The 26,112-nt window shown below is 35.9% G+C and overlaps 1 protein-coding gene and 1 pseudogene across 1 annotated transcript; both read left to right on the top strand.

Moving 5' to 3' along the window:
* Positions 1-482: 482 nt before the first annotated feature.
* LOC126695677 (senescence-specific cysteine protease SAG39-like) lies at positions 483-6,724 on the top strand (annotated as a pseudogene).
* A 4,405-nt stretch (positions 6,725-11,129) lies between these two features.
* On the top strand, positions 11,130-13,595 carry LOC126696348 (uncharacterized). Its single transcript, XM_050393106.1, has 6 exons — positions 11,130-11,297; positions 11,820-12,037; positions 12,119-12,293; positions 12,426-12,839; positions 13,017-13,208; positions 13,350-13,595. Exons 1-6 carry the CDS (start codon positions 11,130-11,132, stop codon positions 13,593-13,595), a joined length of 1,413 nt encoding a protein of 470 aa, XP_050249063.1.
* Positions 13,596-26,112: the final 12,517 nt, after the last annotated feature.

Raw genomic sequence — 26,112 nt, 5'->3', positions numbered from 1 at the left:
ATATTGGTTGTTAATTCAAAGCCTTAGCTTGTGCTATGAACTTTGAAGCTTCTTTTAACACCTTTTGTAACGTCATAACCATGCATTTGATACACAGCCCTTTAATGATGGAATGAAACGGTACGGTGAGAGCATTTTGTTTTTGGCCTGTTCTGATATAAGGAAAGTACAAAGGAAAACGATTAAACTGCTCACTATTAGAGACCAAGGCATGGATCAATTTAAGATTCAACCCATATTAATACACATAAAGAGACAAGTGCATGCACCAAGTAAACACTCTAGAGAAAACCATATTAGTAATCAAATTAGATTATGGGTTCAAATCAGAAAACCTTTGCGTGCACGTTGAAGATGATGGACAAAGCTTCCTCTAGCAGGACTACACACATGAATTAATCTATATAAATCTCATAAGCTACCGTGGAGTTGGTGTGCCTTTCATTCATTCAATTTATTAAATCCTAGCTGCTACCAGTACCATGGGGTTCACTAACCAGAGCCAATGGATTTGTTTCGCTTTAATCCTCAGTATGGGAGCTTTGGCTTCTCAAGCTACTGCTCGCACCCTCCTAGATGAATCAATGCGTGAGATGCATGAACAATGGATGGCTCATTATGGACGTGTATACAAGGACAATTACGAGAAAGAGAACCGTTTCAAGATATTCAAGGAAAATGTGGCACGTATAGAATCTTCGAACAGTGACGCAAACAAATCTTACAAGGTAAGTGTCAACCAATTTGCAGATCTTACAAACGAAGAGTTCAAAGCCTCACGAAATAGATTCAAGGGGCATGAGTGCTCCACAGAGAGAACATCTTTCAAATATGAAAATGTGACTGCTTTGCCTTTTAGTATGGATTGGAGAAAGAAAGGAGCTGTAACACCCGTTAAGGACCAAGGCCAATGTGGTAAGTGTTTAATTTTGAGATAAACAATATTTATTGACTTCAAGATTCTGACTCTTTTGCCAAGAATATAACCTTGTAGCTAAATTAAAGGTCTAAAAGTTCATGGTGTTTCCTGAAAGAGTTCTGAGATTCTTTAGAGAGAAATTCTAGAAGAAGAAAGAGTAGAAAAACTGAATTTCATTATGTGAATAGATTACATCAGATCCCCAATTATATAGGGTCATTTACCGTAACTGATTTGTAACTAACTACACTAACAGAATACATACACGTGGACTGTATTACAACTAATCCTATACTTAAACCTGTGGTGCTAAACTACATACAAGATTACAATAGTGTTGCTAAACTACAAGTCGTTTGTGCTCTGTTTTATATCTTTGTTGACAGAGTCACCATCATTCTTTACATTCAAACGAAGGGGAGGAGTCCCCATGAGTTTGTAGGACAAAGCATGAAACCGAGGAGATGGCAATCCTTTAGTGAATATATCAGCCAGTTGATCCAAGGTAGAGATGTACTTGAGAACCATATCCCTATTCAACACCTTTTCTCGAACAAAATGATAATCAACCTCTATATGTTTTGTGCGAGCATGAAAGATAGGATTTGAGGCCAAAACAAGAGCTGAAATGTTATCACACCATAAAATAGGAGGATGCCGCAAATAAACCCCTAAGTCCTTGAGAAGCATACGCAACCAATATAACTCAGCTGTTGTATGAGCAAGAGACCTGTACTCAGCTTCAATGGAAGATCGAGACACAACAGTCTGCTTCTTAGCGGACCAAGTGATAGGAGAATTGCCTAAGAAGACAACCATACCCGTAATGGACCTCCTATCAATAGGATCTCCTGCCCAATCAGCATCACAATAAGCTGAAAGGGTGAGAGAACCAAGCCTAAAGTAAATCCCTTTGTGCAATGTACCCATCAAGTATCTCAAGATCCGTTTAGCAGCAACAAGATGAAGTTGAGAAGGCTTGCTCATGAATTGACAGACCTTCTGGACAGCATAACACAAGTCAGGCCTAGTGAATGTCAAGTATTGTAAAGCACCAACAAGACTTCTATAGGCTGTTGGATCAGAGAGAAGAGGACTAACAGCAAGAGTAGAAGATTGAGAAGAGGCACACGGATTAGAACAAGGCTTACAGTCCATCATATGAAATCTAGACAGCAAATCTTTAGCATATTTGGATTGATGAACAAAAATACCATCACCAGAATATTCAATCTGCAGCCCCAAAAAATAGTGCAAAGGACCTAAATCCTTGAGAGCAAATGAAACCCCAAGCTGAGTAATAATATCAGCAACAAGCACCTTATCACTGCCAGTAATAATGATGTCATCTACATACAAAAGTAAGTAAACAACCTGCTGTGAATGAATGAGAATGAACAAATTATTGTCCGCACAAGAAGCATGAAAACCCAAATGGAAGAGCTGAGTGGCAAAGCTGTCAAACCAAGCCCTAGGAGCCTGCTTCAGACCATAGATTGCTTTGTGCAAGAGACAAACATGATGAGGCTTAGAGATATCCTTGTAACCAGGGGTCTGACTCATATAAACCTCCTCTTGCAACACCCCATGAAGAAAAGCATTAGAGACATCTAATTGCCTTAGAGACCAACCAAACTGAACAGCCAAGGCAAGTATAATCCTCACGGTTGTAGGCTTAACCACTGGACTAAAAGTTTCTGCATAATCTAGACCATATTGTTGTAAGTAACCCTTAGCAACAAGCCTAGCCTTGAACCTAGCAATAGAACCATCACTATTCCTCTTAACTTTGTACACCCACTTACACCCCACAACATTTTTATCAGGTGGTAAAGAAACCAAGGACCATGTATGCTGCTGTTGCAAACTAGTAAACTTAGAATCCATAGCTTTAACCCAATGAGGATACTTAGAAGCAATAGAATAGGACGGGGGCTCAGTGCAACTGTAATCAGTCTGAACAGCAAACACCTTAGGCTTGGAAATACCATTTTTGGACCTGGTAAGCATAGGATGGGCGTTTGTATTCACAGGGACAAGGGTAGGGACAGAAATAGAAAGACTAGGAGCAATAGGGGAAACAGGTAGACTAGACTCAAGAGAAACAGCAGAGGAAGACACAGGTAATACAGAAACAGGACAAGGATTTGGAGATGGAATAGAAGAAGAAGGCTCAGAACAAGAAGTAGACTCAGCTAAACCAGAAGCAGCAGAAGAAATGGGACTGGACTGAGTAATACTCAAGGAAGAAAGTGGAATGAAAGAAAACCACACATCAGAGGAAAAAGAAGTAGGAGAAGAGGAAGGGGAATCAGCACTAGAAGTAGGAAAACTAGGAAAAACGGATTCATCAAAGACACAATGACATGAAATGTAAATTTTGCCAGTAATAACATCCAAGCAAATATAACCTTTGTACTGAGGAGGATAACCAAGAAAAATACATTGCTTAGATTTAGGATCAAACTTATGAGAGGCATAGGGTCTCAACAAAGGGTAACATGCACAACCAAAGGTTCTTAAAGCATGAAGGGAAGGTATGTGACCATACAATTTCTCCCAAGGAGAGACAAATTGCAAAACAGAAGTTGGAAGTCTATTAATTAAGTACACAGCAGTACTAAATGCATAAGACCAATAAGAAGTAGAGAGGTTGGAATGGTGAAGCATGGATAAAGCACTCTCCACAATGTGTCTGTGCTTCCTCTCAGCAACACCATTCTGCTGAGGAGAGTAAGGACAGGAAAATTGATGGAGAATACCATGTTCTAAGCAAAAAGACTTAAATTTGGCATTAACAAACTCACCCCCACCATCTGATCTTAGTGTTTTGATTTTGGCAGAAAATTGGGTCTCAACCAATGAATTGAAATGTAGGAAAACTTGAAACACATCAGACTTCCTTTCCAACAAGAAAAGCCAAGTGAAACGAGTAAAATCATCAACAAAAATCACATAAAATCTATGATCAAGAACAGAAGTCACAGGAGCAGGACCCCATACATCAGAGTGCACTAATTGAAAAGGATAGTCAATATTTGATACATGAGTAGGAAAAGGAGTCTTGTGCATTTTAGCACTTATACAAGAAGTACACTTAGAACAAATGTCACTAACACAGGACACTTTGACTGAAGGAAAATAAGACATAGCAGAATGTAAAACCTTAGCACAAGGGTGACCAAGCCTATTATGCCAGAGTAAAGACTGTGGAGACAGTGCAGCAAAACCACTGGAAGTTGAATGAGAAGGAGATGAGGAAGGCAGAGTGGAAGAGGGTATAGGATAAACTCCATCCTTACTCAGCCCTCTGTAAAGAACCTTCCCCGTAGGTAAATCCTGAATTGAGAACTAATATGCATCAAAATAACAAAATGCATTATTTTGAAGACATAGTTTGTGAACAGATAGTAAGTTGGAAGCAATTCTAGGAACTCTAAGAATATTATTTAAGTAGAAATTATGAGAGGAAGTGATGAGCTTACCATTGCCAATGTGTGTTACTGGTAAATCTTGCCCATTACCAACTGTTACAGACTCACCAGTTGCAGGTTGTTGAGCAAGAGAAAGTTGAGATAAATCTAGTGTGATGTGATCAGAGGCACCAGTGTCAGTCAACCAATTCTGATTCTAAGTAGCACCTGAAGTGGCAGCCATTGATCTTGCAGCCATGGAAGCAAGCTTAGCTGGAGCATGCCTACCTTGATAAGCAAAATTCATTCTGTGATAACAGTCCAAAGCAGAATGGCCATTCTTGCCACAAATCTGACAAGCAACTTTCTGTCCTTGAAAAGAAGGCTTGTTCTGTGTAAATAATTGAGGTTCCACTGGATTATTAGTGTTCTGAAATTGACCACTACCACTACCACTACCAGGAAACTGAAACTGATTGTGATAGAATTGACCACCACCAGAAAATTGATTTCCACCACCTCTTCCATTTCCACGGCCTTTGTTATTCCCAACCTTGCCTCTTCCTCTTGCAAAGTTGTGATTGAATTGATTGACTGCCATAGCAAATGATGCAGAATCTCTAAAAACTGAATGATTAGACCTTTTCTTAATTGACCTCTCCTCAGCATTTAAGAGTGTATTCAACTCTTCAATAGTAAGAACATCATTTCTGGTTCTGATTGCAGAACAAAATGCATCATACTCTGGAGGCAGAGCTTCAAGAGCTAGATGTATTAACTCTTCCTCATCAACACAGACTGCTACAGCTCCAAGTTTATCTCTAACCTCCTTGATTCTTTGAAAGAAAGAATCCATTGACTCTGAACCCTTCTTGATACTCATTAGCTCATCCCTCAAACTGAGCACATGAGATCGTGATACTGATGCAAACCTTTTCTTAAGCACCTTCCAGACACCTCTTCCAGACTTTTGACCCACAGTAAGAGCCAAAACTGACGGAGAAAGAGTTGAATTAAGAAAGGTGAACAAGGCTTGCTCACGACTCCTCCATTGGAAGTACTCTGGATTAGCCACAGTTGTAAAATTACCTGAGCTATCCTTGAGAAATGGATCCGGAGCTTGATCATCATCATTGATGAAATTGATCATTGAATATGCTACCAAGATCACTTCAATCTGATGTCTCCACACCATGTAGTTGTTGTAATCAAGCTTCACAGTAGCCATACTTGCCATATTTGACAGTAGCAGCAACGAAGGATTGACACCATGAGTGATTGAAGAACTTGTGGTTGATCCTGTTGTTGCAGAGGATGAAGACGATGAAGAATTTGTAGAAGACGCCATTGTTGGCTCTGATACCATGAAAGAGTTCTGAGATTCTTTAGAGAGAAATTCTAGAAGAAGAAAGTGTAGAAAAACTGAATTTCATTATGTGAATAGATTACATCAGATCCCCAATTATATAGGGTCATTTACCGTAACTGATTTGTAACTAACTACACTAACAGAATACATACACGTGGACTGTATTACAACTAATCCTATACTTAAACCTGTGGTGCTAAACTACATACAAGATTACAATAGTGTTGCTAAACTACAAGTCATTTGTGCTCTGTTTTATATCTCTGTTGACAGAGTCACCATCATTCTTTACATTTCCAATGGAGACATCGAGAGTGCAAATCTCCATCTTCCAACTATTGAATTATCCAAAAAAAAAAAAATATATATATATATATATATATATATATATATAAAAGATTTTGACTCTTTCTTGTGATGAACATATAGGGTGTTGCTGGGCATTTTCAGCAGTGGCAGCTATGGAAGGAATTACTCAGCTAACAACTGGTAAATTAATCTCTTTGTCTGAACAAGAGCTAGTAGATTGTGATACTAAAGGTGTGGACCAAGGCTGTCAGGGTGGTTTGATGGATAATGCCTTCCAATTCATACAACACAATCACGGCCTCACAACAGAGGCCAACTACCCCTACACTGGTGTTGATGGAACTTGCAACGCTAACGAAGAAGCCAACGATGTAGCCAAAATAACTGGCTATGAAGATGTGCCTGCCAATAGTGAGCAGGCATTGCTAAAGGCTGTAGCTAATCAACCAGTTTCTGTTGCCATTGATGCTGGAGGCTTTGAGTTCCAGTTCTATTCAACTGGTGTTTTTACAGGACCTTGTGGCACTAGCCTAGACCATGGTGTTACTGCTATTGGGTATGGGGTAAGTAATGATGGGACTAAGTATTGGCTAGTGAAGAATTCATGGGGTACACAATGGGGCGAAGAGGGGTACATACAGATGCAAAGAGATGTTGCATGCAAAGGAAGGCCTCTGTGGCATAGCAATGGAAGCCTCTTACCCTACTGCATAAAGTTTAAAATCAAAATCAACGTCCACTAACTCAGTAAAATGATGTGCATGCTTGTTTTTCATTTCTATACAGTACTTCTATTGTTCATGATCTCGACATATGATTTGTGTATCTTTTATTCCACGGATAAGTCTGTAAGACTTCTCCTTGCTATGATATAATATTTGGATTACATCTTCAATTTCTTTTGTTAAAACTCAGAACATTGCTTTTATTAGAATATATATATTGGTTAAATAATTAAATTCATAATTTTCTAATGGTTTAAACTTTTGGAACAATTAGTAATTTATATTAGTATTAGAGCAGGTAGTTTTGGGTTTGAATATTGTTTCCACCCTACCTCAGCTTTGGTTGGGTTTGATTTCAAAAGTTCTTAACCTGATTGAGTTTAACATGTCTGAAAAGAAAGAGCAAAATTACAATGGAATTATTTTATTATTATTAAAGGATAAATCACAATGGGATCAATTTACGAAGTCAAAAGGTTCACTTTAAAGAAGTGGAAAGGCCCAACCATTATATAAATTTATATTCAACATCACACTCAACCTTTTTCACTCTCTCCTATGTGTGTGTGTTTGTTTCTCTAAAAAGAAAAAAAAAATTCTTCTAATTAGGGTTCGTTTGGATACCGCTGAAAACTGAAAACATTGTAGCAAAATAATTTTTAAATATGTGAATAGTGTCGTGGGACCCATTTTTAATTAAATTTTTGCTATAAAAAGAGGTTTATGAGTCTCGTGAACAGTGCACGAACCCAATGAAAATGTGAAACGCTCTTCTCAAAAAAAAAAAAAAAAAAAAGTGAAACGCAGACGTTGAACGCCAAACGTTGTATCCAAACAGATACTTAATATTCCAGAAATGTGCAGCCCATTTCAAAAGAAAAAACTAAAAAAAGAAAAGAAAAATTATACTTTATCACTTAAATTATACTTTTTGTAAGGATATTAGGCCCAGTAGAATGTATCGAGGCCTAGTCTAAGGACACCTCGTAAGTTCGAGGATGAATAGACATGGGATAGAGGTCAACACTAATAAATAAAAGAAGGGATTTAGGCATTATGTTCCAGGGAAGTGATCCGAGGATGAATGCTTCCTCGGCTAGGAAAAGCTGAGGTCAGAAGATGCGGTCTAACATCAAGAGTAATGTTTTGGACAGTTCCACTGATAAGGATAAGTATCAAGAAGGAACAGGATATAGAGAAGCTATGAAATATCTGAAGGGAAAGCTATTACCACCGCATTAAAGGCTCTGCAGATAACTCTTTGGCCATATTAATGAGGAAGTGATATTTGAACAGTAACTTTCAGCCTTATAGCTACTACCCAAAGACTTCAGGAAGATGTTGATAGAATAAGGATCAACACCAACAATCTTATCTACACGTGGAAGTTGGAGATGAAAGGGGAAGATAGTATAAAATGGAAGAGAGATCCTGAGAGAAAGGGATCAGAAATTAAGAGAAAAACACTGTAGCAATCAGGAATTGAACTTGTAATCAAACTTGAGAGAAATATATAAGAACTGATCTCCTCGGACTATGCCGATGATGATTTTCTTCAGATTAAACCAGACTATCTTCATTTTCTTGTCATCTGAATTCACTTTACTTGTTGTTGTGAGAGACCGCAACCCCAGCTCCCTTTTTTAGGATGTTGGGCCAAACCCACGTGAATGAGTGGAGTTGTGTTATTGCCTCTCAAAATAGAGGTTCGACTAGTTATATTTTCCCCTTTAGATTAAGGGTTTTATAATGGAGTCGCCACTTATTTAATTATTGCGATAAATAAGAAAACCAAAATTGAAAAATTCCTCATTTTATTAATTTTCAATTGAATTTACATTGATCATAGGAAAATTACGTGGCTTTGATCCTAGATATAATCTAAGATAAAGTACATAGCTTTGTTTCCTAGTTACAATCTAAAAATTGAAAATTACAAGGATAAACATTGGTTTATCAACCCTTGATCTAAGTTCGGAGGCCATGTTACAAGGTGGGAAGGTGTTAGGCACCCATCTTGCCCGATGAAACCGGTTTTCTAGACTATGGTGGTCAACATTCATATCACATCATCTAATATGTTATCAATCAATTTGCATATTGAATTTAAAGTGTGTGCATGTGATAAACCCTAATTCAATTTATTAAGCATTTCATTTGGATTGGCAAATAAATTCTAGTGAATGTGTGTGGATGGCGATATCCTAGATTCAAGAATTTAAAAGAATTATTAAACAAACATATTTTTCATGTTTTTGATGTGGATTTAAGATCAAAATTAGTGTCATGCATGAACATGTGATGAACAACCAAGAACATGTGAATAACATATAAGAACATTCAAACATATTCAAAGGAATTTAAATGGTTATTATCATACTTTAATCTTAAACTCTCATCATGACAACACCAAAAACAATTAGGGAAAATGATTATACCTTAATGCAAGATCCATATGGTGAAAGAGGAGACTCTTGAGGGAGGTCCTAAGGGTGGAGGAAAGAAGAGTTAGGAGAGGAAGAGTGAGTCTCACTTAATACCTTGAATCTCAAGAAGACCAAGATATGACAAGACTACTCAACTTTCTAGAACTCAAGAGAGGAGAAGAGAGGGAATTTTTGTGTCTTGGAATGAAGGAGAGGGAGGGTTTATATAGTAGTGGTGGAGAAAATATGAATAGAAAGCCATTTAATGAGGGTTGACAAAGAATCATGAATCTAGATCTTATTTTAGCCTTTGGGGAAATCTGGTGCATTAAATGTGGAGATTGGTGAAAGTGAGGAGCAAGCAAAATTCGGTTTTTCCGTAGCTACTGTAACAACCTGTAGAGCCAACTTCAAAAAATCATATCTTACTCAATTTTGATCCGAATTGTCTCATTTTTTGTACTCAAATTGAAGCCCCGGATCTCTAGTTTCTGAGAAAGTTAACCTCATTCACAGATTCAAAATATTCTGAGAGATATCAACGAAATGGTGAGCAGATGTCATTTGTTAGAAAACAATTTCAACACAATTAACATTAATAGGTCCCAAATTAGTTTCCAATTAACATTAATAGGCTCCAATCACTCTCATTTTAGACCTAATTAGTTCCAAATTTACCCTAATTAAAAAATAATTGCACAAATTACTCATTGAATGATTAATGTTTAACTATTTAGTTAATTAGGTGTGTGCGACCCTCCCATAAAATATAGTCCTAACCAATCAAATTATGACACATCATTGATCTCAAATTGATTATACTTATAACCAATTGAAATCAATTGTTCATAATCACATATAGTCGAACTCAATTTGTGATAGTGCATCTCAACCATTAAAACTTGATTTGATGATAACTTTCAATTTGGTGGTCCGATTAGGGGTTATGACTAGTCGATTTGATTGTTACAATATCAAGATCATTTTGGTGGAATGAGATTAAGGAAAAATTACACTTTTACCCTTCAGGTAAGGTTAAATGTGGATTGCAAAATGGGGTATCAACAGTTATCTGATTCATTAGAGCCCAATTTTCCAACCCACTCTCTACAAATTCATTGTATTGGGCTTTTTGGGCTTAAGTTCATCATCCTTTGGGCTACGAACTCAAATCTGGTCCTTATAATTGGCGTCGTCTATGGGAATTTTCTGGTGTTGTAGTGAGTCTAACATCCAACTATGGTAGGTTCAAGTCTGAATCAGGCAGAATCTATGGTGTCTTAGCGTCAAGATCACTTCCGTAATCTTGAACAAAGAAGGGACCGGGAAGGGAGTGTGCATACTACCCAGATCGGTAGGAGACAGTCTCGGGGTGGGAGCCACCTCTCTCATGAGGAAGATGCCAAGGACATGCAGCGGGAGATTGATCATTTAAAGAGGAAGTTGCGCCACGAACGGCGAAGGTGAACTCCCTCCCATTCTGATTTCTCTTCTGACAGTGAAGAGGATGGTAATTATAGACACAAATCAAGGACTCCTCCTAATGAGTCTTTCTCGTATGATGAGGACTACCATCATGAACACAAAAACAGAAATTCATCTTCCAAAAGCTTGGGAAATGATGCTATGAGTAGAGCACTCAACCGAATTTCCAAGTCACCTTTCATGCGTAGAATCAAGGGAGGGAGACTTCCTCGGCAGTTCACCTTGCCCACGTTCACCATGTACAATAGTTGAACAGATCCTGTTGAGCACATAAGCCACTTCAACCAGAGAATGGCTGTGCACTCCAAGAATGAGGCTTTGATGTGCAAGGTGTTCCGCTCCAGTTTAGGGCCTGTGGCCATGAGGTGGTTTGATGGCCTAAGTGCAAGTTCCATTGATTCTTTCAAGGAGCTCACCCGGGCATTTGGGTCTTGTTTTATCACGTGCAATAGAGTTCCTTAACCCTTGGGCTCCTTGTTATCCATGTCCATGCGAGAAGGGAAGACTCTGAAAACGCACTCGGACAAATACTGGGAGATGTTCAATGAGATTGATGGGGATTTCGATGACGTGGCTATAAGGAAATTTAAGGTCGGCCTACTTGCCGAGCATGGTTTGAGGAAGTCCTTGATTGGGAAACCTACTGGCAGTGTGCATCAGCTCATAGACTAAATTGATAAGTATAAACGGGTCGAGGAGGACCAACAGCAAGGCAAGAGGAAGGGTAAGGTTATTCCTCAAGAGAGGAGGGATTTCAGGTTGGACCGCTACAACAATAACAGATCTCGAAGGGATTTTGCTAGGCAATCTGGGTCTACGGCTCCTTAGGCGATTAACATGGTGTTCCGAGAGCTAGTGCATCAAGTCTTGGAGAAGATCAAGAATGAGCCATACTTCAAATGGCCAAACAAGATGGGAGGAGACCCTATGAGGCGTAATCAAAGTCTTCATTGCCAATACCACCAGGAGCAAGGGCATACCACCGAGGACTGTAGAACTTTCTGGAACCATCTAGAGCAACTGGTCAGAGATGGAAGGTTATAACAGTTTTTGTATCGGCCTAATGGGCAAGGAGACCAGGCAAGGTTGAGGGCTTAGGGGAACGCTTCTTTAAGGCCCCCTTTGGGTACAATTAATGTCATCTTTGCTGCTCCTGGGAGAACTGGCTCGCAGCCCTCCAAGGTGATGTTTGTAGCTCGGCCACATGCCGATAACTCTAATCCTAAGCCGAAGAGGGCTAAAGTGGAGGTCCGACTGGCATTGAGCTTTTCGGATGAGGACAAGGTTGGAACCATACAGCCACACGATGATACTTTAGTGGTCACGCTTAGGATAGGAGGGTATGATGTGAAGAGAGTGTTGGTGGATCAGGGCAGTGGTGCAGAGATTATGTACCCTGACTTATACAAAGAGCTGAACCTAAAGCTTGAGGATTTGACAGCATATGATTAAGCTTTGGTTAGCTTTGGTAGCTTTGATGGAAAATTTATCATTCCAAAAGGTCAGATTAGACTACCCGTACAAGTAGGTTCTGAAGTAGTGGAGGTGAACTTCATTGTAGTGGATGCTTATTCTCCCTACATGGTCATTGTGGCAAAACCATGGCTCCATGCCCTGGGGGCTGTTTCTTCCACCCTACATTTGAAGGTAAAATATCCGTCCAGAGACCAGGTTGAAGAGCTTGTTAGGAGTCAATCTATGGCTAAGCAGTGCCTGGTGGTTGCAATTATGCATCAGCCTGAAGTTGAGTCTTCGACCTCTACTGAGGGAGGCTCATAGCAATCAAGGATTCCGGTCCTATCTACGGATGCGGTGTCGGAAAGGGCAAAGTGCGAGAAGCTGGAAGAGATTGTTATAGATGGTGATTCGAAGAAGTTCTTTCAGGTCAAAGCTTTGCTACTTTCGCAAGAGAAGGAGAAGTTGATAGCGTTCCTTAGAGAGAACGATGATGTATTTGCATGGAATGCTTACGAAGCACCTGGGGTGGATCCAAACTTCATTTTCCATCATCTGAATGTTAACCCAACTGTCCTCCTTAAGAAGCAACCACCTCGGCGCTCATCTAAAGAACATTCTGATACTGTCAAGGAGGAGGTGAACAAGCTTAAGCAAGTAGGGGCTATTAAGGAAGTGTTCTACCCTGAATGGTTGACCAATACAATGGTAGTAAAGAAGAAAAGTGAAAAATGGCGAGTATGCATGGATTTCATAGATTTAAATAAGGCCTGTCCAAAGGACCCTTTCCCCTTGCCTCGGATTGATCAGCTAGTGGACGCAACTATAAGCCATCATTTGAATGTCAACCCAACTGTCCTCCCTAAGAAGTAACCACCTTGGCGCTTATCTAAAGAATATTCTGATATTGTCAAGGAGAAGGTGAACAAGCTTAAGCAGGTAGGGGCTATTAAGGAAGTGTTCTACCTTGAATGGTTGGCCAATACAGTGGTAGTAAAGAAGAAAAGTGAAAAATGGCTAATATACATGGATTTCACAGACTTGAACAAGGCCTATCCAAATGACCCTTTCCCTATGTCTCGGATTGATCAGCTAGTGGATGCAACTGTAGGCCATCCTCGAATGAGTTTTTTGGATGCCTTCCAAGGGTACCACCAAATACCACTAGATTTGAGTGATCAAGAGAAGACAACTTTTGTCACCCCCACTGGAAATTACTACTACAAAGTGATGCCTTTTGGTTTAAAGAATGTGGGGGCTACCTACCAGAGGATGATGACCAGGATGTTCGAGCCAAAATTAGGAAAAAACATCGAGATTTATATAGACGATATGGTGGTCAAGAGTAAGTTAGAATCCGAGCATGTTAATGACCTCGGGAATATCTTCAAGATCTTGAAGAGGAACAAACTGCAGCTTAATGCTTCTAAGTTTTCTTTTGGTGTTGGTTCAGGAAAGTTCTTGGATTATATGGTCACTTACCGTGGAATTTAAGTCAATCCTGATCAGATTAAGGCAATTAACAGTCTACAGCCACCTCGGAATTCCAAAGAAGTCCAATAGCTGACAAGAATGATTGCTGCCTTAAACCGATTTATCTCTCGATCAGCAGAGAGGTGTAGGCCTTTCTTTCAGTTGTTGAACAAGTGGAAAGGATTTGAATGGACCGAGGAGTGTGTCCTGGCTTTCCACCAGTTGAAAGAATACCTTTCTCAGCCACCCATTATGTCCAGACTCAAGGTGGATGAGGTTTTGTTTGCTTACATTGCAGTGGCCTCTCACGCAGTGAGCTTGGTGCTAGTACAGGTTAATAGTGGTGTGCAGACGCTAGTTTACTATGTGAGCAAGTCACTACATGAGGTCGAGGTCCATTACCTACCACTGGAGAAAGCCATTTTGGCAATGGTGCACGCTACGTGTAAGCTCCCCCATTACTTCCAATCACACACGGTTGTTGTCCTAACCCAACTTCCGCTCAGATCTCTACTCTGAAGTGTTGATTATACAAGGAGGATTGCTAAATGGGGTACGATTTTAGAGGCTTTTGATATCAAGTACATGTGTCGCACCTCAGTCAAGGGTTAAGTCCTTATTGATTTGGTGGCCGAGTTTGTTGAATCCCCATTAGAAGAGAGAGTGGAGAAGTAGGACATGGATGGACTCCTTGCAAGAACCTTTGTCCTAGAGGGTATACATTGATGGTGCAGCGAATCACAGAGGATCTGGAGTAGGGCTAATTCTGATATCTCAACCACAAACAATAAAGCTGAGTATAAAATTCTGTTGGTAGGAATGACCATGGTTCAAAAAATAGGAGGAAAGGCAGTGAAGATGTTCTCAGGTTCGAGATTAATTGTCGGCCAAGTAGGGGGAGAGTTGGAAGCTAGAGATCTCAAAATGCAGGAGTATTTGAATCATGTTAGACACTTAAAGTTAGGGTTTGAGTCTTTTAATTTATCACAAATCCCTAGGAGTAGAAATACATATGCTAACTCTCTTGCCACATTGGCAACCTCCTCGGCACAAAGTTTACCTCGGATGATCCTTGTGGAAGACTTGTGTAAACCCACTAAAGTAGGGAGAAACGTGGTTCATATTCATCAAATTAGGGTGGGTCCTAGCTGAATGGACTTCATTGTGTTGTTCCTTAAGGAAGACATCTTGCTCAAGAGTAAATTCAAGGCCAACAAGGTGCGAAGAAAGGCTCCTCGGTTTTGGCTGTCCGAGAACCAAAAGTTGTATAAGCATTCTTTTTCTGGACCATACTTGCTATGCATACACCCTAAGGCATCAGAGCTACTTTTGGAGGAGTTACATGAAGGGATTTGTGGAAGCCACACAGGACGCAGGTCCTTGTCTCATAGAGCCCTTACGCAGGGATATTGGTGGCCGAATAAGCAGAAGGAAGTACAAGAATATGTGAAGAAGTGTGACCAATGCCAAAGATTTGCCCCAAACATTCATCAACTAAGGGGAGTCCTTAATCCTTTGTCTAGCCCTTGGCCTTTTGCTCAATGGGGCTTGGATATTGTTGGACCTTTTCCTAAGGCAGCAGGGAATAAGAGATATTTACTAGTCGGCATAGATTACTTCACCAAGTGGGTTGAAGCTGAACCATTGGCAAATATCAGGGACGTAGATGCCAAGAGATTTGTTTGGAAAAACATTGTCACTCGGTGCAATGGCTGATGCTGATAGGTTTTCCAGTATGAAAATGTAGAATATTGGTGAGTTTTATTTAGTTTCAATTTATTTATAATGTATAAATTGTGTTTCACATCTAAGACCTTATGAAGTTTAACGAGTCCAAACAAGTTCCTATAAGTACATTTTGGTGAGATTTTTTATCTTCAAAGAATTGGCATAACAATTATCATGGAATTTATTGTAGCATAGGAACTATAAAGCAATCTGCTATACGTAGCCATGAATTTTGATTGGGTAAAATACTATTTTGGTCCTTGAACTTTGACAAAAATTTGTTTTTCGTCCATAAACTTTAAAAAGTTCTTTTTCATCCCTAAACTTTGTAAATAGTTTTTTTAATAGTTTAGAGACAAAAATAATGATGAAAAAGGAACTGATTTCAATAATTTAGGGATAAAAAGTAAATTTTAAGGACATAAATAAAACATTTTCAATAGTTTAGGGATGAAAAATAAACTCCTTAAAGTTTAGGGATGAAAAACAAAATTTTGATAAAGTTTAGGGACCAAAATAGTATTTTAACCATTTGATTCTATATATCTATTATACCAAGCAATGATTGATGTTTTTTAATGCTTTAGATTCTATCCACAATTTGTTCAGTTTTCATGGAGAATCTATTGTTTCAGTTTTAGGTTATTCATGATACTCAGATTCAGAGTTTGAACTTTTGGATTAAGTTTACTGTAAATGATTGCATTACTTTGAGAAGTAAATTTTGACTTGAACGAATAAGATGAACTAAAGTATATATGAATGAAATAAGATGCATGTGATTGTGTTGTCAATTGCCATTACTCGTATTCTATACCATATATAAACTCTACAATGACGTAGCTCTTCATTATAATGAATGGTCTTGGTTGATGAAAGTGAAAAATCACTGCAGATAAAAATCGAAACTGCTATCTTTATTTTGAACTCATATGTGCTCAATTAGGATTGATATATATTGGTCATGGTGAGCAAAGAAAACAAAACTTATTTTTTATTTTGCACACATGCATGCAATGAATATATGAACGGATGGCTTCAATCAGTTTGCCAAATAATGTCTTCCAACTCTTTTTCACATTGCTTCACAGAATTAACATCTCATGTTGATGGTGTTTGATGATGTGTAAGGCTATAAGATGTTGAAACATAAGAAACTCTAGGATCTTTTGTTTTTGGTTTTGCATAGTAAGAGCATGGAATTACAAAAGGCAAAACCCACCCACACTCCAAAAGGAGAAAAAAAAAGGCACTTAGATTTGGGCAAAAGTGACTTTTATTTACTTGAAATCATTAGCTGAAACTATTTCACTTAAAATTGTTCATAGGCAAGTTTAAAGAAAAGAGGTGGGACTCTAGAAGGAGGATGCTTGGGTGAAGATTGTTAGGTAAATGATCTCCAAAATCATATAAGTGTAGAATATATTTATGTAATGAGGTTTATTTATACATAATAATTTATAATAGAAAATAATGTTAATTTATATCTAATTAACATGGAATATGAGCTTAAAGGAAATCAAATATCAATAAGAGCCTAATTAGCCTAGCAAAAATAAACTGAAAGAAAAAAGAGAATACAACATAAAAATAAAGATGGTAATTTTTTTTATTAAAAAAAAAAATCAAGGCAATGAGAGAATTTTATGCAAAATCTACATTCATTTTTGCACCAACAAATCTATAAGACTTCATATTACAGAATTTAGAGGTGCATGTTTAAGAAGAATAAAAAGAATAGATGGGATTCTAGAATGATATTTATGTTAAAATTTGAAAACCCTTTGTTTTTTAAGATGGCATAATAGTGTTTTAGGTCTGACTATAGTAGATAGTATGCTTGATCCTAAGAAGTCACAATTATTATTTTTTAGACCTTAGCAATATAAATTGGTCTCTTCAATTTTTAGGAAATTATTCTAAAAGCCTTTCTAAGAATTTAGATTCATTTATATTAATTTATATTTAATGCAGTCACACATTTGTTTTATCTTTGTTATTATAAATATAAGTGATTTTAAATTTAACTATCCCATGCATCGCACGGGTTAGCGACTAGTATATCTAAAAGTTGAAGCGTAACATTTATTGTTATTATGCTTCTGTTAAGCCACCTCATCCTCAACCTCAACGTCATTGCCACATCATTATTTTTTTCATATTTATTTTTTACTTTTAATTTTTTTTTGACATTATTAAATATATAAATACATTGGTTTTACAAATTCATCTTAAACGGTTTTAACTTTACATATTTATCTACTTTAATTTTAATATTATAATTAAGTATTGTCTATACATTTTCTCAAAAAAAAAAAGAAAGTATTGTCTATACATATTCCTTTTAGACGGTTTTAACTTTACATATAATTTTGACCATTTATCTTCTTTTGTTTTGTCTCTTCTTATTATCATCTTCTTACTATAAATTTGTCACTCTCTCCTATTTTATGAATATTTTATTTTCCCACACAAAAAAGGTTCTCTCTCTCTCATTTTTTGGTGGATTGTTTTTTGAATTTTGTACACTCACTGTCTTATTATTCACTAACCCATATTTGTTCCTTGATGCAAGTATTTTTTTTATCATTTTATTTGCAACACTAAATACTTTTAATGTTGTTGACTAAATTTGGAGGAAAATTATATTATAATATGTCCACATTTTGTGTTATTTTCAAGTTTTAGTTTATTTGAAAAACAACAGGATAGTTTGGACAATATGACGAAGAACAATTAGTGTAGTTGAAGAAGATGGTCTTTGTGCAGTTTCCTTTTACTGTTTATAAATATATTGTTTACAAATTAGCACTAAATTGTTATATCTTTATTATATGATGTTTTTAGATGCGTGAGTAATTGTTTTTAAGCATTTGCGAATATTTTGTACTACTCATCTTCCTTATCTCATTGGTGTATTTTTTGAGATTTTTAAGAAAACAAATTCAATTTCAAGTTTAAAATTATTTATTTATCTATCCATTTTTCACATGTTGATTAGATGTTAGATTAGATTATGACAGTATTAACACGATACTTGGCTTGATTACAATCATTATGTATAATAGGATAAAAATTTTGAATTTGATTATGCATTGAATATTTGGCTTGATCACATCACATTTGAAATGTCTTACATATTCGGGAGAATGACTTTGACTTTGATGTGAGTTTTATTTTTCCCTTTCTTTTTTATTTGAATTGTAGTTTTGTTGAATTTTATAATTTTTTTTGATACACTTCTTGGTGTTTTTGATTGTACGGTAGAAAAAATTGGATTTGAAAAAGTTTTTTTAAAACTAAAAAATAATTTCCAAATTTTAGTTACTTTTTAATGATACATAAAATATTATAAATAATTTTTATAAAAAAATTAATATTTTTTCAACCTTTTGAATTCTTGAGAAAAATTGTGTTGTTTTCATTTTGGTATGACAAAAATTATATATTACATTTGTGATTGTCACTATAACAAATGAAAATATGATTATGAAATACATTACTATTTATTAAATTAGTCCAAACTGTAAAAATAAATTTAATGAGACTACCCTAAAAATATTATCACGCGCAATGCGTAGGATCCATGACTAGTATATCTAAAAGTTTAAGCGCAGAATTTATTGTTACTACACTCCAATTAAGCCACATTAGTATCCACGTCATTATATTTTTTTCTTTTCAATTTTTCTATAATTTTTTTTTAGCATTCACTTTTTTTTTTTAATATTTACACTTTCTCCAACCTTTTTCCCTCACTTGTTTTTTCATCTCCCCACTACCCTCTGCATCAATATCACTATTCAGCTTTCCCTTCATCTTCCTTTATTTTGTCTATTCTTATTTACACCCCTCTTACTATAAACTTGTCATTCTCTCTTTCATTCTTTGCATAGTTTTATTTCCTTACAAAAAGGCTCTCTCTCTCTCTCTCTCTCTCAATATTTTGGTGGATTTTTTATTTTTCTTGCATCTCTGTTTTAGGTTGATAAATTTTTGTGTTTTTTAGAACTATAATTTGGATTGATGCAATTTAGTTTTGTGTTTTAATTTTTTTTTTTTTTGGGTTATCTTTGATGGTTAAATGTTATTCTATTGCATTATAAAGAATTAAAGATAGTAGATAAGAATATATTATTATTCTATTACATAAAATAATTTTGATAATTTAGTGTTTATTGTTATATATTTTATTTCTACTTTTTTTTTTCTTCTCATCTTATTTTATTTAACATTGAAATTCAGCCACATCCTCCTTATCATTAAATTATTTATACCTTCTCAAATTTTTTATTAAAATATATATATATATATATATATAAGATTTTACTTAAATTCAAATAAATAAAATTGTCCTCATAAAATTGTACTAATTTTTTTTAACATTTACAGTCTTTAATCTTTCTCATTCCCTTTACCTTTTCATCTCCCCAAGCCCTCTACCTTAATGTTGCTCTTCCTCTTTCCATTTATCTTCCTTTATTTTCTTTCTTCTTACTATCATTCTCTTAGTATAAATTTGTCATTCACTCTTTTATTCTATGCATAATTTTCCATCACAAAAAATGATTATTTCTCTCTCAATTTTTTGGTGGATTCTTTTTTATTTTCTTGCATCTCTAATTTAGGTTGATAAGTTTTTATGTTCTTTAAAACTCTATTTTGGGTTGATGTGATTTAGTTTTGTGTCTTAAGTTTTTTTTTTTTTTTTTTTTTTTTTTTTAAATGTTATCCTATTGCATTATAAAGAATTCAAGATAGTACATAAGAATATAATATTTCTAGTATATATAATGATAGGCCAAAAACATGTTGACCCCTTGTGATGAATTAATTGATTAATTAGTCAAGTTTATTAATGATAGGTCAAATTAACATGCAATTGTATGTGGCAACACAAACAAATCACCAATTAACTAAAGTATGCAGCGGAAAATAAATTGACACGGTGATTTGTTTACGTATAGGGAAAACCTACATGACAAAAACCCCACTGGGTGATTTTAAGGTCACCACTCCTGAGAATCCACTATTATCAAAACAAGCGGTTACAAGTAAAGGAATCACAGTACCTTATACCAACCTATAGTTGAACCCTTACCCCCAATACCTAATTGGACTTGTTTTGTAGTGACAATCTCTCATTTTCAATGTACGACTCCTAGTACGTGACTAACCAATTGCACGGATCTAGTACGCGACTTGATCACCAACTTGAGAAGGATGTTGACTGCAAAGTTCTTCAGTTTATCACACGATGAAGATCATGAAGTTGCTTGGTCACAAAACCCTATGGTGTACAAACACAGTAGCTTCTTCAAGAACTAGGGCAAACTAGGTTTCCAGTTACACTCTTCTTCACACTATAGAATTTGCTCTTGTGCAACTGGTGTCACCTTTTATGGCCCTTAAAATAATCCTTATATATGTTTAGGGTTGTGAGAAAAGAAAGCCCAAACATACATTCATGGATTGGATGAAAATCTGAACTTCATAAATCTCGATAGATACCCTATCTGTCAAGCAGCTATCAAGCCTCGGGCTGAAACAACTCTCTTTAAACCTCGATAGATACTAGCTATCGAGTTTTAAAATCCTGCACTTTTGACTTGATTCTTGGACAGACTTGTATGGTTTTAGCACTTGAACTTAAAACCTTGTTTCTTGAAGTATTAAACACATCCTAGATCTACCCAATTACAAGTAAAGTGCATTTTTTCAAAGGATTAGCCAATTACATAAAATAGTGACATATGTTCCTAACATTAAATCACATATGTCTGAAGATATAAAAGTAGAGACCTCACGCTGGAGAGCTTAAGGTTCTGCCATGTAGCATACTCTATGAAGAGAATCGAAATATTCTTAAGTCACATCAAATATAAGAACAGATTTATAAATAGGGACTCTTTATTTCCTTTGGTTCAATGTTTCAAGACTATTTTTTGTTACATTTTGTACGTTTTTAGACCCCTTAAATACAAACAGATTAATCTAGTTATTTAGCTAGGTGATTAACTTAGGTAAATTATACAGATCTAGATTAACACAGATAAATCATATCATTGAAATAGTGCAGAAAATAAAAAAAACACAACGATATGATAACCCAAGAAAACCAAATCGATAAAAAACCTAGGGAGGACTTAACTTAACTATCCTCAAGGTGAAACAAATCCACTATGAAAGAATTGAAATTTTACAGTAGCAACTTAGACCACTAACATCCTATTACTACCTCGAGTAGAAAACTTACTACCACGACCACGTGATAGCTCCGAATCCACGAACTACTTCTTTCTTGGATTCACAGCAACTACAAGTACTCCCACTTGTGTTTTTCTTTAAGATCTTTATGCAGCAACTGAAACGATCATCAAGCTCTCGATATCAATCTTGATCTTGATAACCCTAAGTATGTGTGAAGGCAAACACTTCTAGATCTCACAAGAGATTCACACACACAACATAAACAACAACAGTAAAACTTGGCTAAGGTTTTTCCTTTTATACTTAAGGCAAAACATAAAACCCTACATGTCATATGGGCTTAGGCTTGAGTTGGAAAATTCTGCAGAAAAACAATCTGCACGAGCTTCGATCGATCGAGTCTAATTTTCGATCAATCGAGCCTTGCAGAAAGTGAACAGTAATTTTCTGCAATTAGTCAATTCCAACTTTACAATAAACACACTTTGAGCAGCCTTAATCTAGACTCTAAGTTTTTATCATGGTTTGCCAACATTACACATTGAAGTTCTAAAACATTTAGATCCTAAATCCTTAGAACCTAACAAACTCCCCCTTTGGCAATCCATAACAAAACACATAATAAAACAAAATGCTTAAAGTTACAAAAACATTCCATTACAATATAATTTCTCAACCAAAAAAAATTCAACCTAACTACTATCTATCAGTTGTAAGTGTAGAAAGCAGCACGGTTGAATCAACCTGTATATTCCTGTAACACTTTAACAAACTCATAAACGCATGTGTGGAAAATACAAGTAAAACAAAATAAATTCTTGATTTCATGTAACATAAAATAAAAGACATATATCATGAATAACATCATAAATATAAATCAATAGCCAATGTAGCACAATGTGAAACAAGAAACTGAAATAAGAACATAATGTCTCCCCCTATCATATACAACTCATAAAAAAATAAAGACATCAAAATAAATACATCATGAGCCAAAAAAATAAGTATAAGATGAAGCACCTAGATACAATCTAAAGCTCCAAAAAAAAAAAAAAAAAAAAAACTCCCCCTATCTCTCTATCCATATGTACTCCCCCTTTTTGGGACGAATTGCCAAAGAGCAATCAAGACTCATCATCAAAAGGAGGTGGCGGAGGTGACCATCTAAAACACGCCAAATCTGCATGCAAAGCTTGAAACTCCGTGAGCACGTCCACCTAAAGTTGACCATGAGCCGCCTAAACGGTCATGATAGTGTCCAACATAAGACGAATGCTAGAATCATCCGAAGTAAAAGGTGAAGGAGCAGCAACAACAGTCGAATCAACATACTCATCAGCAGGCAAATCACCTGAAGAAGGAGGAGGAGGAGGTGCAACACCCGAAGAAGACTCAACTTTAGGGTGTTTAGAGCTAGCTCTCTGCCTAAGGAAGGTAGCACCTATAGGAGCTATAATGTGAATAGGCTCAGAAGCAGGAAACTCATCTAAACCTAAATGCAATAAAATTTGATAAATGAAAACCGAGAAGAAAAGAGCATGAGTAGAAGAACTACTTCTATGAACCTCAACCAAGGATCAAATGAAAAGATGAGGAAAACTCATAGGAGTATCTATCATAAGGGCATGCAAAAATGCACATCTCTCGATAGGAATGGTGTGCAAGTGAAAGATGGGCCAGATAGAATGGCAAGAAATCTGGAAAAACAAGTAATGAATCTCGATCAACTCATGAGAAGTGATCCGAGGATCAATACCCCACTGAATGGAAGTACCAGTCAGATATGACATAATGTCATCAAGTGGAGGTGACTCATCATAAGGGTACACAGGCTGCTGTACCTTAGGCACCCCAAGAGTAAAGGTCACTACCGAAGGAGTAATGACATACTCTTCACCCCGTATCCAACTATTCACAAACTGAGTGTTGGAATCATTGGAGTGGACAAAGAGGTTCGAGTAGAACTCTCTAATCAAGGTAGCCGAAGGAGGATGGTCTATATCCATCAAAGGAAACCAGCCCCTACGCTCAAAATTTCTCCTAATTTCCTTGTCAAGCTCATTTAAAACAACTTTTCTCTCAGCCCACACAGATCTAAGAATGTTCAACTTCTCATAGGTCTCCTGGTTTTTCTCATTGAGAAACCTCTCACTATCAAAAGTTGGAGTAGAAGTGGAGGTGGATGTCCTATGGGCTCTAGTCTTCCTAACCATGAGGCTAAGGATTGGAAAGGATAGACAGAAAAGAGACAAAAGAAAAAACCAAGGGCAGACTGCATCAGACATGGTTAGAATACAAAAAAATAAAAAAGAACAACCTATATAATGCATGAACAGAATAACCACATGATGCATGCTCTAATGCATTGAGAATAGTCCAATTATACTTTTAAAAAGCACAGAATTGGCTTGAACATAAAGGTTTAGAACAAAAATCCAAACTTTGAAAAACCCAATTTCAAAAATCCCAACAAATTGATCAATTTATCATTACACAAGTTAGATAACAATATATAATGACATAATTAATCAATTACACATGCCAATTTCATCAAATTATTCTCAATTGAACAAAATCCCCAAATTCGGTGGGTTTCAAGCCCTAGGATTTTCAATTCTTCCCAAATCACAAAATTGATCAAATTAAACTATGAGGAACATGTTTACATCTTCCAACAACAAAAACCCATTGATCAATTGTGAAAGAAAACATCTCAAACATCAAAAACCCCAAAAACTGTTAGGTTTGTAAATTTCCCTAAAATGCATGAAAAATGACATTAAACCAAAAAAGAAAGGGTAGAATGGTCTTACCGGTGCTAGACAACAAAAACCTTAAGAAAAATTTGAGGGAAAACAAAAAAAAATTGATAGTGAATCTAGATCGATCGAAGAGAGTGAGAAAAGTTTTTTGAAAACTTTTGAAATAGTGAAGAACATGTGAAAATCTCATATTTTAAAAAACTCTCTAACCGATTTTTGATCGGTCGAAAAATAGGTTCAATCGATCGTAAAACATATTCGATCGATCCAGCATCAATCAAGCAACGATCGAGCCAGACAAATTCAAACCAAATTTTTAATCACGATTTCGATCAGTCGAGCGACAGGTTCAATTAATCGAAAATCTGAAAAAAAAAAAAAAAAAAAAAAAAAAAAAAAAAAAAAAAAAAAAAAAAAAAAAAAAAAAAAAATCAAATTTTTGAAAAAACAGAGCATTTTAATGCAGAAACTCCTCAAAGCACAATATTTAATGAATAAAATGCATGAGTATGAGATGAAATTTTTTTCAAAAACCCTTGAATTTAACCCAAATCTTCCAAAAACAAGATTTTCAATCAATTTGTCCTCAAATCTCAAACTTTAAACACATTTTGCAGTAAAATCAAAAAACTTTTAATCTTGGATGGCCACAACAAGATCACACACAATATAATGTACCAAGTTTAGCAAAGAGTAACTTGTGTAGTGTGTGCAATTAGCAAAAACTTAAGATACATGTGAGGTGATAAGTAAATAGTGATCAATCACAATTTCTACAAAATTCGTCATATAAGTTTTAAAGAGAAAATCACCTGAAGAGGTACATCATATAACTCTCACATCTCCTAAAATAACATCATATAACTCTCACATCTCCTAGAATAAAAGCTTACAATCATGTAAGTTTCTTGATTTGCCTCATAATGTACATACCAATTTTATTTGATTTGAAACTTATTAAAATAGCCAAGATAATGTACACACCAATTTTATCATTTAATCTGAGGCTACACCTTATGTTCTTTTTATGCATGTGCTACGCTTTCTTGAGCACAAAAACTTATGATATGCACTAAGGTGTTCATGATTGGCTAGTAAACAGTGGTGAGATGGTTATTTATGCCTTTCTCATTAAGTTCAAGTCCAACAATCAAAGGCATGTGACTTCAAGATCAAGACCATGTAATCAAAAACTATAAACTACTCCCACACAACATGCACTACAAAGCTCAAACTAGTAAAGTGCAATAAAATAAGCTCATCCAAGCTAAACAAGGTATATAAAATATTATGTAAAGATAATATGGTCAATCTTGATTTCAAATCCAAGAAAAATAATGCCAAACACATTTTTCTTCCCTTTTCCTTTTATTTATTTATTTATTCATTTTTATTATTAAAAAGAATAACACAAACAACATAGTATGGAATGCATGAATGTTATGCAATGCAAATCCTAGAAGAAAAAAATAAAAAAAACAAAACAACAAAGAAGAATGGTCACAAAGAATAGAGAGATGAAGCACAAGGACCATGTCAGAAAGTCTCAATTAGATCGAGCCTTTTGCATCCAAAAATTTTTAGATGCAACTCTTGCATTGGAGTTATTATTAATATTAGAATGCTGAGTAACTCCAAGATTGGAATAAAGGTTTAAAGCCTTTACCAATTCACCAATATGTACCATAGGATCTTGTGCTTGAGACACATGTATTTTTGACTTATTTGCTCGCTTAGCAGCTTGCAACTTGAAACAGTTTAGACGAATGTGCCCAGACTTTCCACAAAAATGACAAACCCATGTAGGTCTATCATGCAACTTGTCCTTAGAAGTGTTA

The sequence above is a fragment of the Quercus robur genome, chromosome 8, assembly GCF_932294415.1.
Source record: "Quercus robur chromosome 8, dhQueRobu3.1, whole genome shotgun sequence".
Classification (NCBI taxonomy): Eukaryota; Viridiplantae; Streptophyta; class Magnoliopsida; order Fagales; family Fagaceae; genus Quercus; species Quercus robur.
The sequence above is the reverse complement of the archived record's forward strand: the minus strand, read 5'-3'. Positions and strand labels throughout refer to the sequence as shown.